Below are 12480 nucleotides of genomic sequence, written 5' to 3' on the forward strand. Positions count from 1 at the left end.
GTCTATCTCTCTCTCTCTCTCTCTCTCTCTCTCTCTCTCTCTCTCTCTTTCTCTTTATATCACTATCTCTCTCTCTCAATCACTCCCGCAGACCATTGAGAACCTGTACCTGGAGCCTGCCCTCCAGCGAGAGTTATTTTCTCTCTCTCTCTCTCTCTCTTCATTTCTCTCTCTATTACACTGTCTTTCTCTCTCTCCACATGGTCTCTCTCACTCTCTCTCTCTTTATATCACTTTCTCTCTCTCTCTCAATCACACCCACAGACCATTGAGAACCTGTACCTGGAGCCTGCCCTCCAACGAGAGTTGTCTAACATGTGCCTGAGATCCTTGGATAGTGCTGAGCTCACGATCCCCCTCCATGTCAAGCGAGTCCAGGAGTTCTTCTTCCTCATGGCTGTCTGCAACACCGTGGTTGTCTCCTACATCCATGAGGATGCTGTGAGTTTGAGATTATTTTAATTTTTTTTAAAAACATTAGAAAAAGATAATGTTTATTTTAGTGTAGTAATTTTAGCACCCCCATTGACACGATTTAGATCATTTAAGAGGCGCAGACTTTCGACCTTGTCTGTCAGGACCAACCTGAGCTGAGAGGGATACAACATCCCAGTAGTACTCAGCAAAAATGTTCTCCTCACTTGAGAATCGAACTAGGGTCTCCTGCATGCAACATCAAAGATCATAACTTCTGCTACTCCACTGACCCCAGGGAGATATGTTTTAGTAAGAGTTTTACTTGCTACACAAATAGATCATATAAGTGCCAGTGATTAGAGGTGTTACTAGAGAGTAATATACAAAGAAAAGAGGTAGGAGAGATAAGGACAGTAGATGTCTGATAGGGAAGAAGGAGCTTAGCACACTAGAGTGCCGCCAACAACCCACAGTTTGATATTGTAGGACTGAAGCTTGTCTAGGTGTTTAACACTGGTGGAGTTTTTTAAAATCCCATACTGATATGTGGTGGTCATTTTGTCCTCGATCTTTTTCAGGGTAATGGTAATAAAACATGGCATTTATATAGCACATCTCCAGAATCTACAATTTTTAATGAGCTTTACCAAACAGACTTTCTTCTAAGGAATCCAAAGATCACTCTGGGAAACATGTAAAAAGTTTGTTTTTAAGGTGCACTAGATTCATTAGGGATTTTTGACATTCCATTTTTCATTGTGGTCTACTTAAACCTCACCTTTAACCATTTCAATTCAGCAGGAAATTGTTTTAGATATCATTGATTTCAAATTTCATTTTCCATTTTCTTTCTTTCTTCTTTCCTACCAGATGGACGAGAGTGGGTATGTCACAGAAGCAGTTTCTCCTAAAAAAGGGAGCACGCCTGGTACAAGCACCAGCAGAGAGTCGTTGAATGTGTCAGGGGGCGGTACCCTTGGCTCCACTCGCAGTAGCGACTCTCTGGACCGGCCGGCCCCACACACCCGTATGCAGGGCGGGCTGACACCGCTCAAGTCACGTTCCCTGCTGTCCCTATCAGGTGAGCTGTGTAGAGTGGAGATAGGAGTGTACCCTGGCCTGTTCTCTATAGTTCATAGTTTTGACTGTTTTTTGCCCTCAATATTCAGTGATGTTATAGAGCAGGCATAGGCAAACTAAGGCATACAGAGACACTGCACTAGTTGACACACTCCAGGATGAAATAAAATCAAGTAAATTTTGACTTTGGTTCACAAGTCAGGAAAAATCAAGTATTGTCGAACCTGCTCAAATGGCCTCCTGTAAAAGACAATCACTTTTACAAATCTCTATTTCTCATTGCCACCATCCCTGCATTTTTTTTTTACATTACAATGACACCGTGTAAGACGGCCTCCAGTCCGAGATAGCCACTTTACTCCTCGACAGTGGGTGGCTTTCTATTAACCCTCGTCCTGCGGAGGCCGGATTTATGTCGCTCAATAAGCCTATTTTGGCACCTCGCCTGCGTTTTGGTCCCGTGTCAGTCTGGCCCCTGGCTCAGCACACACGTGCCGAGCGTCATCTCCCGTGAAATTCAGGTCCCGCATCGGATCCCATTCAGGCAGATCAAGTGTGTGTTCGTCAGTCTGCTTCAGTTTGTGTGCGTTTGTGGCCTTCTTCTTGAACCGCCTGCTTTGGTTTGTAATCAAGTTGTACGTCTCATTCAAAACACGCCAAGTTGGTAGCTCTAGATGTTCTTCCAATGAAATTATAGAAGAAACTGACTCACTTAGACTTGAGGAGCTTGAAAGGATAGTCAGGAAACAAGACTTCCATTTTTCTATAAAATATATTTCAAATGAGCTTGATTTTGTCTGATAAAAAATAAGTTCGTTTGATAGTTTTAAATACCATTGTGCGGGTACAAAGAACAATTTGAGTGCAAAGCATTCGGAAATTGACCTATATTATCCCCTTTCGAACCTCGGGTAATTCATAACAACAAGAGCGTCTAGAAAGGTTATTCGAATGGGCGTAACTACTCGTAATGTCTTATCAGCTTGTGAGAGGGGGTTATTCATGTGTTTGTAATACTTTATATATAGAAAACTATGAAGGATAGAGTGTTATTTAACAATGTTGACTGTATGTTTATGTTTGGTTGGTAAATCTTGGAAAAGTGTATGAAATTATGTTTACATTTTCATTGCCAGGGTATGCGTTCCTACTGTCAGCACTGATTTTCAGCTGAGCAGGTTACCCGGGGCAGCAGCCTAATGTCTCAGTGTTGATGGGCGCGCGGTCTAGATCTATCGCACTCTTGACATATATCGGACACCGGGTCTTTGATTGTCACTTTTCAAATTCCCCATTTCCTCCCATCTTACTCATAATTTCTATTAACTGACAAATCCAAGTGAAAAAGTGAATTTATTTGCCTTTTTAAAGTCATTTCGATGTTTACATTTTTTTAGAGCACACGTCCGCCCGCAAGCCTAGATCTGTGTTTATCGATCGCATACAAGCCTAGCGGTAAAGTAATGCTGGACAAATTTGGTACCGATATCCACATCTTTTATTTCCGAATACGAATCTATACAGTGCTTGTGGCTAAAACTCCATACAGAAGAATTAGAGCCAGGTTATTAGCATGACATACTTGTAACGTCACATAGGCAACTAGGAGGAGCAAATTTTGCAACTATTGTGACGTTCATGACGTCACGGCGCTAAGAATTACGCATTTTCATGACGTACCAGATACGTCATAAGGCAGTGAAGGTGTTAAAAAAGCATTTTGTCATTGTACTCTGGTGAAATATGACTCTTATCGAGCTGATGTGTGGCTGTATAGTGTGAATCAACTCAAAAATCAGTCCAACCCCCAATCCAACGATCTCATTCTCTGACCTCTTTCAGCATCTGAAAGCGGAGGGGACTTCATGTCTGAGGGCAGCGTGACGGGGTCCTCGTTTATCTCGGAGGGTTCCGCCCGCATGCACTACGAGGCTGAGAGTCCTGACGAACTGGCTCTGGTCAAGGCGGCTAGCACTTACGGCTGCAAGCTCAAGGGAAGGTCCCCAGGGAAGGCCAAGGTCTTTCTGCCAGGTGAGTGTACACATAGATGGGGTGGGGGTGGCCGGAATCATGGGTTGGTATAGTTTTTGGATAGGGTTTTTTACCCGCGGAGAACACCGAACCGGGAGAGAGACAAAAACGCGGCTTGTGCATGTCCGCCCGTAGCTTTCTACTTCCGTTCTTCTAGGCCCAGCGCTAGTTTCACATTGTTTATTGTTGTGGAGCAACATAGTGTCGACCGGGCATCGGGACGTTGGCGTGCCGAGTTGTCATTGAAAACGGCGGAAATTCGAGAGAAATTGATGCAGAATGCAAAAATAAAAGGAGCTGGAATGAGAAAGAAGCAGCCGGTGTGCGACTTGAAAAGTTAATTAGAAAATTGAACTAGCCGCTTGCTGCACTTTGCGTTTGGTGCGAAAGAAATCGCGGCCCACGGCACTCCTGTACAATTGCGGTCTAGTTTGTTTACATGACGGCTATTGTGGTTGTGGAAGTGAATCTAGATCTAGATAATCTATCTCTAGATATAATCTAGATCTACACATATTTAGATATCTAGATTTTAGATCTAGATTAGATAGCCTAGGCTATAATTTTAATTCAGTTTAGATCTCTAAATAAGAAACTCACTACAGGGGCACTAAGTGCAAACGGGACCGCATTATTGTACAGGAGTGCCTACCTCCTTGATCCGGTACTGCTCTACATCGATGTAGGCTACAATTTTAAAGTGAAAGAAATCTTTTTATGAGGCACCAGATGGCAAAAAAAACACTGGATTTTTAGTCACCAAGTCCAAACTGTCAAATTGACTCGAATGCTTGTTAATCAACTTGTTGCCTTTTTGGTTTTGTTGGGGGTTTTTTCAAATACATTTTAATTCAGTCGCCTATGGTTAACAATATGACAGTTTTCCCTTCCAAAACCGTAAGCTAGATTTTCCAGTATAGATTGCCTCTGGATCTCACTGGTTTTACTCCGGCCTTCGGAGAGCGCGCGTACGCCTTCGCGTGAATTTCCTCCTTTTTTAAAATTCTTGAGTGGCAGCTGTGTATACAATATGAAAATGGTGCCTTTTTAAAATCGCCAGTGTATTATGCCCTGTTTGAGAAAGTTTTGATAATTTATGAGGCAGGTTGCTCCCAGTTGGGAATCTAACTCATCACTTAGTGTGGAAAGGGAAGAGAGAAACATAATAGCTTAGAAGTTGGTAACGTTTCTTTGAAAAGCATGAGATTTTCATTTTGAATTCTTTTACTTTTGTTCTGTTTCAAACGCTATCTTACAACCTTTGCTGATATGACTGGTTTTCTTCGGGCCACCAGCTGACAACGAAGAGGTGGAGCTAGATGTGCTCAACGTGCTCCACTTTGACGCCGTCAGGAAGAGGATGTCTGTCATTGTACGGCACATCAAGTCTCGCACCATCATCCTCTACATCAAGGGAGCTGACTCTGCTATACTGGAAATTTTGCACTCTCGTTATGAAAGTAAGCTTTAGAAATATGTCTTTTTTTTTTCCTAATGTAGTCTGAGTTGGAGTGTCTCTTTTCCTGAAATTTCCAGAAATTGGGAGATATAGAATGCTATTTTTAGATTTTATTTTTGTGGGTTATACCCATCTTTTTGTGAGAATTAATGAAGCTTTGTATTTTATCACACGTAAGAGGCACCAGTTATCTGACTCTTTTGTACTGTGTATGGAATGTTTTTATGATATAAGGTATCATGAATATTTCACGGCGTCACTTTTCGCCCGATTCTGTTACTTTTAGTTCGCATGACTCAGCAGCCCGCCAGAGCTCCCCGGCTCGGGGTCACTGGGTTAATGAGCCCTGAAGCGACTTTGCCGCAGTCGGTCAGGAAGTTCGCATTTTTGACTATGTTTAAAACGATATAACTTCTTCCCCATCCCACATAGCAAACCATTACGCGGATGTACTAAAAGCTCAGTGTCTTGAGATTTATTCTGCGTTAGAATGGTTAGTTTCTGTGCCTTAGTTTTTGCTCTAGACAAGTGTTTGTAGAGTACCCAATTTGTCCTATTTTAGATACAAACTTATGAATAAATGATTGTTAATTTAAAAAAGGCACGACAGATCTCTCCAAAATCTGTGTTAAACTGACTACGGATATCATGTCTTTTACCATGAGAAATCTTAAATCTGCGCTAGTAGTAATAGTCAAGTTATAAGAGAAGAAAGATGCACACCTGCATTTTTTAACTAAAGACGATCAGCATTAGCTCTTTTTTTACTATTAAACAAGAGAAAGTTACTCTGCGTTTGTTCATGAATCATGCTGTGTCTGTGGCAGCCTGCATACAACTAACTTGTATGGAATAAAAATAATGACAGCTGAAACCTTCATTCTTAGTTTTTGTGTAGGAAATATACGCGGACACAATTATGAATGTAAAGAAATAAGTCACATTGTCAGTTATTGCAAATGGTCATAGAAACGAAAAGAAGCTGGAAAAGTCTGGTGCTGATTCAGTGTTCCTGGAAAGCTAGAAATTATTCTTATAACCCAATTATGAGAAGTCATCCTTATTATTCAGTCAACTTACAAAACCAAGACTGAGCGTTTTAAGGAAAGTAAGGAATTTCTGGAGTGTAACGGATACTGTTCGTGTATTAGATCTACGTTGAAGATGTATTCTAGCACTAAAATCGATTTGTACTTTTCATAGAGAAACTTCATGGTAACTTTTATAAACTTTCGAGAAAATATGCATATATTCACGATTATATTAGACACATAAAGTTGTATTTGGAGGAATTACTTCATAGCGAATTGTGTGCCCGATGGATAAAATTGTAAAATTACAGCCTTCTATTATAAGCGCAGATACCATCTTTTCTGAGTATCTGCACCAATGTTATGTTGTTCATGTTCCAAAAGTTTGACAGATTTTGACGATGCCTTTTTTTTATATTGATTTTTTTTCATTCACGCTAGTCAAAAAAAAATTACAATTTAGCATTGCCGACTCCAGCGCGTCTAACGAAATAACCAGACAAGTTACAACGTCCGTTCTTTTTTGAGTCTCAAGAGCAGAAATGCGTGCTTTGGATGCACTAAATGAGAATTACCATAAAAACAAGGATACACCTTAAATTGTACGTTGAAGAGTACCAAAAATTATGTCGGCCCAGACAGAGCGGCGACAGGGAGCTGACCCCCGTGACCCCGACGTGATAAGGCGCCCGGCAGCAACTAAAATTCCACTGCCAGTGCGCCATGATTTATACACTTCTTCTTCAGATAGGAAAGGAAATTGTATTGTTTTTTCAGTTACGCTTACTGAATGTAGAGAAATTATGTTGAAGAGCTGTTATTATATCAAATTCAGTAAAACAATCCTTTGTGCTGTCACTTCTTAATTTTGGGTGGCTGGAGGACACCACTGGTACGTCCAACTTCTTTACTGTCCCTCTTTTGTTTCTGTCAGTCTTGTTTTTTCTTAGCACTTATTTACTGTTATTGTGCCTATGTGCCTCTCTTTACTCATGCAAATAATTACTTTTTCACCCTTAAAAAAAAGTGCTTTCCTATTTCAACTGGCTTTTTAAATATTCTATTGGAAAGAGTTGGGAATAGTTGATTGATAAATATTTTTGTCTGAGCATCAGAGAAACTGTGCTGACATTAAATTCTATTAAAGTTATAATCATTTTTGCCTGTTGTTCAGTTTTGTGAAAGTTAAAAAGCTTATTCCTTGACAGATGATTTGAGTTTGATCCTACAAGTGATTGGAGGGTGTTATTAGTACTGTCTGTCTTGCTTTCTCCAAGTATTAAATGACTACGATTGTATCAGAGTGCTTCTTTTATCATTAAGGCATATAACCCAAATTGTTCAACACATTCTTCAGCAGTGCAGGACTCACAAAGCTCAGAGAAAGAAAATGTGGCCAACCCCATTAACATTACAGGAGGAATTATATGAGCCAACAGAGAAAGTTAGCTGGACAGCCCAGTGTGATGCAAATGAGAAAAAAAAAAAAGACAAACAAACCTGAATAAAACCCTGAAGGGGCTTTGCAGTTCCCATTGACTTTTACTGAGTGATGTGTGGGACTGTGTTCATCTTGAGGGAAATGTAAATGTCTTTTTTTTTTTTTTTGCAGGTGATGAGGATGACAAACGTGTGAAGACCATGACCTTGGAACATCTCAACAGCTATGCCATGAAGGGCCTGCGTACTTTATGTATGGGCAAGCGGGTGAGTGAAACAAAAAGAAATGATTTGTGCAGTCTAGCACGCACATTGCGCACTCTGCGGGAAGTGAAAATCTTTCATAATAAACGAATTTTGCCTTTTATGTGCTTTTAATACAAAGAATGTAGATATATAAGAAAAAATATTGAACCCAAAAATCTATTTGCTATGTGTATGTTCGCTTTGTGCATGTTTTGCTATATGCATGTTTGTTATGTGTATGTTCGCTTTGTGCATGTTTTGCTATATGCATGTTTGTTATGTGTATGTTCGCTTTGTGCATGTTTTGCTATATGCATGTTTGTTATGTGTATGTTCGCTTTGTGCATGTTTTGCTATATGCATGTTTGCTATGTGTATGTTTGCTCTGTGCGTGTTTCGCTATATGCATGTTTGCTCTGTGTGTGTTTCGCTATGTGTATGTTCGCTCTGTGCGTGTTTCGCTATATACATGTTTGCTCTGTGCGTGTTTCGCTATATGCATGTTTGCTCTGTGCGTGTTTCGCTATGTGTGTTCTAGATTGTAATCGTAAAGGTTTTACTCCCCGACCGACGCTATTCAGATGATTTAGAAGGTGGGCTGCTTTGATCGTGCCTGTCAGGGCCAAGGGAAACCAGGCTGATAAAGATATGACATCCCTGCAGACAGATGGAGATACTTGATTTAAAACTTCTCCTCACAGGAATGAACTCGCGTCTTTTGAATGCAGCCGACAAGAGCTTGAATCGTACACCACTGCTGCGTGTGTCAGTTTTGCATATAGAGTACAAAATGACAAAACATCTAAAAAAGTTTGAGGTAATTGTTGGCATTGTGGCTTTGCTGGATTGAGACCCTGGTGACGAACTGGCTTCTGTGGTGTAATAGTTAGGCTCTTTTATGCAGCATATAAGAAATGTTAGTGCAATTCCTGCTTTGGAAAGTTACGTGTTGAATATCTTCATCTGTGTGGGGTGCTGTAGTGTCTCTCTCTCTGTGCCTGAGTTGGACCTGGCAGGCAACGTTCAAAGCAGTCTACCGCCTAAATTATCTACATTGTGTCAGTAGGGGCAGCAGAACATTTACAAAGATTATTTGTGCTTTTCAAAATGATGTGCCAATATTTTTTCCTTATATAAATCCATCTGCAACATTCACTGTTCAGTCCTCTTGTTGTATCATAACAGTCAAGTACAAAGTATTGCCGCATTTATCCCAGTGATTGTAGATGTTGCTCTAATTTTAAGACAGGCTAAGTTAAATGAGACGAAAATTCAATGTTCATATGAATCACATTTCTCATTGCTTTCTTGTCCTTTGTTGTGCCAGGAGTTGGATGCAGCCACGTACGAGAGGTGGGCTGTGGAACACAGGAAGGCAGAGAGTAGCATGAACAATAGAGATGAACTCATTTTGGAGTCATGCCTGGCAATTGAAAAGGATATTGAACTTTTGGGTGAGTCAAGCATTTTTGGTAAAAGTGAACGTCAGCCCTCCATTCATAACTTACATGACCTACAACAATCGTCCAGGATCTCCACTTATAGTGGGACTACATTTTGGTCACCGAGACGTCAAGCGTGAAAGACGCTTTTTAACCTTTTAAAAAATGATCTTGCTGAAATCTGAAAAGACTCTCTACGCTGATGATCTTGCTCTCTGGCAGACACATCACAGCACAGTTGTAGGAGCAGGGAAATTAAAAGAAGACCTCAAGAGGCTCCACAATTACTGTCAGAAATGGAAGCTTAAAATAAACTGCACGAAAACAGTACATACCCTATTTTACAAAAAGCCATAAAACAGTCAAAGAAAATCTCCTACTAAAGATAAGAAATGAAAATCTCCCCAAAGAAGAACAACCAACATACCTAGGAGTCAAACTTGAGCAAAGTATAGCCATGGAAAACCAAGTGGAGAACATAAAGAACAAGGCGAAAAAAAGACTCCAACTTTTAAAGAAACTCGCCAGCAGTTCATGGGGATGAGACAAACAAACTCTGACAGCTCTATACCTTGATTAATTCTGATCTTCCCTAGAATACAGCAATAGCCTACTCACTATGTGCAGTACAACTATTTGCTGCACCCTTAACAAGGTAAAAAATAATGACCTTCGTTTCATAAATGGTGGCATGAGATCCACACCTACCGCCGCATGTGAAATCCTTTCAAATGTTGAACCCCAGTGAATCCGCAGAGATAAAGCAGTTTTGGAGCTGCATGAAAGAACCGAAAGAAGGAGCCCCAACCACCCAAACAGGAAATTGGTAGAAACATGGAAACCAAAGAAACGATTCAACAAAAGTCAATCGTGCATCACATCACAGAACTAATGGATAGTCACCATCTACCTCAAAACAGACAAGAAACCAAAAGAGTCAACTAAAATATCTCTCCCCACCTTTCTTTAAAAAAGCCAATCATTACATCTCTCAGAGACAATAGCACAAAATTTTCAGACCCAGTGATGCTGATGCTTGACGCACATCAAACAATCGACAGCTATTCAGATGACTGGATACACGTCTATACAAACGGCTCAGCTTTCAAAGGCACAACCAAAGCCAGATATGGATTACTAATACACATGGCTTCCAGTCTTCCGCAATTTTGCAGATTTCCGCAATTTAGTAGATTTCTGCAAATGGAAAAATTTCTATGAAAATTCGTGACAAAAACCAAAAAAAAAATTATTTTCAAAAATGCGAAATAAAAATTTTCCGTTATTACCAGTAGTCACAGAATTCTACACTTATAGAAGCGGAACTCCCTCTTCGCGATCGCCGATTCGCTGTGAGGAATTGAAACTAAAACATGGCGGCCAATTGAGGGCACCTTTGGCTGCGCCGCACAGCGAGGCTTCGCGTTGCTATGCACGCTGATGCTAGTGGTAGGGCTTGGAAGACACCTTACATTAAGTTACATCAGTATTTTAAAACTTTCTTCGAAGAGGAAATATAGTGAAATAGTCTAGTACATTTTTACTGCCAACAATATGTCATAATTGGCAATGTTACAATGTTTTTGTATCTGTATTGTTGGTTTGTTGTTGTTTTTTTAATGATGGGATGGAATGGGATCTAATCTAGTCTAGATCTAGATAGATCTAGATCTCTAGATCTACTACTAGATCTAGATCTACTAAAGATCTTCACAATCACAATACACTTGATAATAACACTAATTATGAACATTAACTCTGTTGGAAAAGTATCTAGATATAGTCTTGATTAGTACTAGATCTACGATTGGAGAATGTGTCGGTTGCACATAAAATACATAGGCCTATTGTACATGCTGCCAAAAACACAAAAATGCAGAAAAGGCCTCTAAATATTGTTTTACACATAAAAGCCATTAATGCAAAACAAAGTAAACAAGAGTGGAACTGGCATATGTTTCCTGAATATATGTTCAAAGTCATTTTCTGTGTGTTGGGAGTGTGATTTCTAATGCATGAATGAGAGGCTCATTCAGATGTGATAATGAAGAAACTTGTGTCTACAGTCACAACAGAAAGAGTTCCATGGCGAGTGATCACTGGTCAAGGATTTCAGAGCTGTGTGCATTTTGAGAAAAATGTATCCCCATACTCTGGATCACATGTCGAGGGGATGGGCTTGTCCCCCTGTAATCCCCGCACACAGTAAACAAACACATATTTTGGAACACGAACAAGAAAAAATAAGTGGTCTCTTGTTACGGATCAAATCGAAGTCCTGTTACAATTCAATTAATTGATAAAAGTGCGTATCGCAATGCGTTGGCCACCCCTGCCCTATAGGCCTATATGCTATTTAATAAATACATTCGTCAGACCTGGAATCTTTAATGCCCGCACACAGTAAACAAACACACATTTTTGAACACGTATAAGAAAAAAATAAGTGTTGTCTTGTTACGGATCAAATCGAAGTCCTGTTACAATTCAATTAATTGATAAAAGCGCGTATCGCAAGGCATCGGCTAACCCAGCACTATTACGCTATTTTATAAATACATTCGTCAGATCTGGAATCTTTAATCTTTAATTTTTAATCCCCGCACACAGTAAACAAACACACATTCATGAACACGTATAAAAAATAAGTGGCCTCTTGTTACGGATCAAATTGAAGTCTTGTTACAATTCGATCAATTGATAAAAGTGCGTATCGCAATGCGTTGGCCACCCCTGCCCTATAGGCCTATATGCTATTTAATAAATACATTCGTCAGACCTGGAATCCTTAATGCCCGCACACAGTAAACAAACACACATTTTTAAACACGTATAAGAAAAAATAAGTGTTGTCTTGTTACGGATCAAATCGAAGTCCTGTTACAATTCAATTAATTGATAAAAGCGCGTATCGCAAGGCATCGGCTAACCCAGCACTATTACGCTATTTTATAAATACATTCGTCAGATCTGGAATCTTTAATCTTTAATTTTTAATCCCTGCACACAGTAAACAAACACACATTCATGAACACATATAAAAAATAAGTGGCCTCTTGTTCCGGATCAAATTGAAGTCCTGTTTCAATTCGATTAATTGATAAAAGTGCGTATCGCAATGCGTTGGCCACCCCTGCCCTATAGGCCTATATGCTATTTAATAAATACATTCGTCAGACCTGGAATCCTTAATGCCCGCACACAGTAAACAAACACACATTTTTAAACACGTATAAGAAAAAATAAGTGTTGTCTTGTTACGGATCAAATCGAAGTCCTGTTACAATTCAATTAATTGATAAAAGCGCGTATCGCAAGGCATCGGCTAACCCAG

The 12480-nt window shown here is 39.9% G+C and overlaps 1 protein-coding gene across 1 annotated transcript in view; it reads left to right on the forward strand.

The window, feature by feature from the left end:
- The window catches only part of LOC101864153 (probable phospholipid-transporting ATPase VA), a gene marked incomplete at its 3' end in the record, with an annotated part of 64863 nt that overhangs the window by 32986 nt on the left and 19397 nt on the right, over positions 1-12480 (forward strand). The window contains 6 exon segments of the mRNA XM_013083745.2: positions 265-441; positions 1288-1498; positions 3340-3528; positions 4824-4988; positions 7631-7725; positions 9032-9158. Of these exon segments, the coding sequence (XP_012939199.2) occupies positions 265-441; positions 1288-1498; positions 3340-3528; positions 4824-4988; positions 7631-7725; positions 9032-9158 (964 nt within the window).

The sequence above is a fragment of the Aplysia californica genome, unplaced genomic scaffold (genome assembly GCF_000002075.1).
Source record: "Aplysia californica isolate F4 #8 unplaced genomic scaffold, AplCal3.0 scaffold00252, whole genome shotgun sequence".
NCBI lineage: Eukaryota > Metazoa > Mollusca > Gastropoda > Aplysiida > Aplysiidae > Aplysia > Aplysia californica.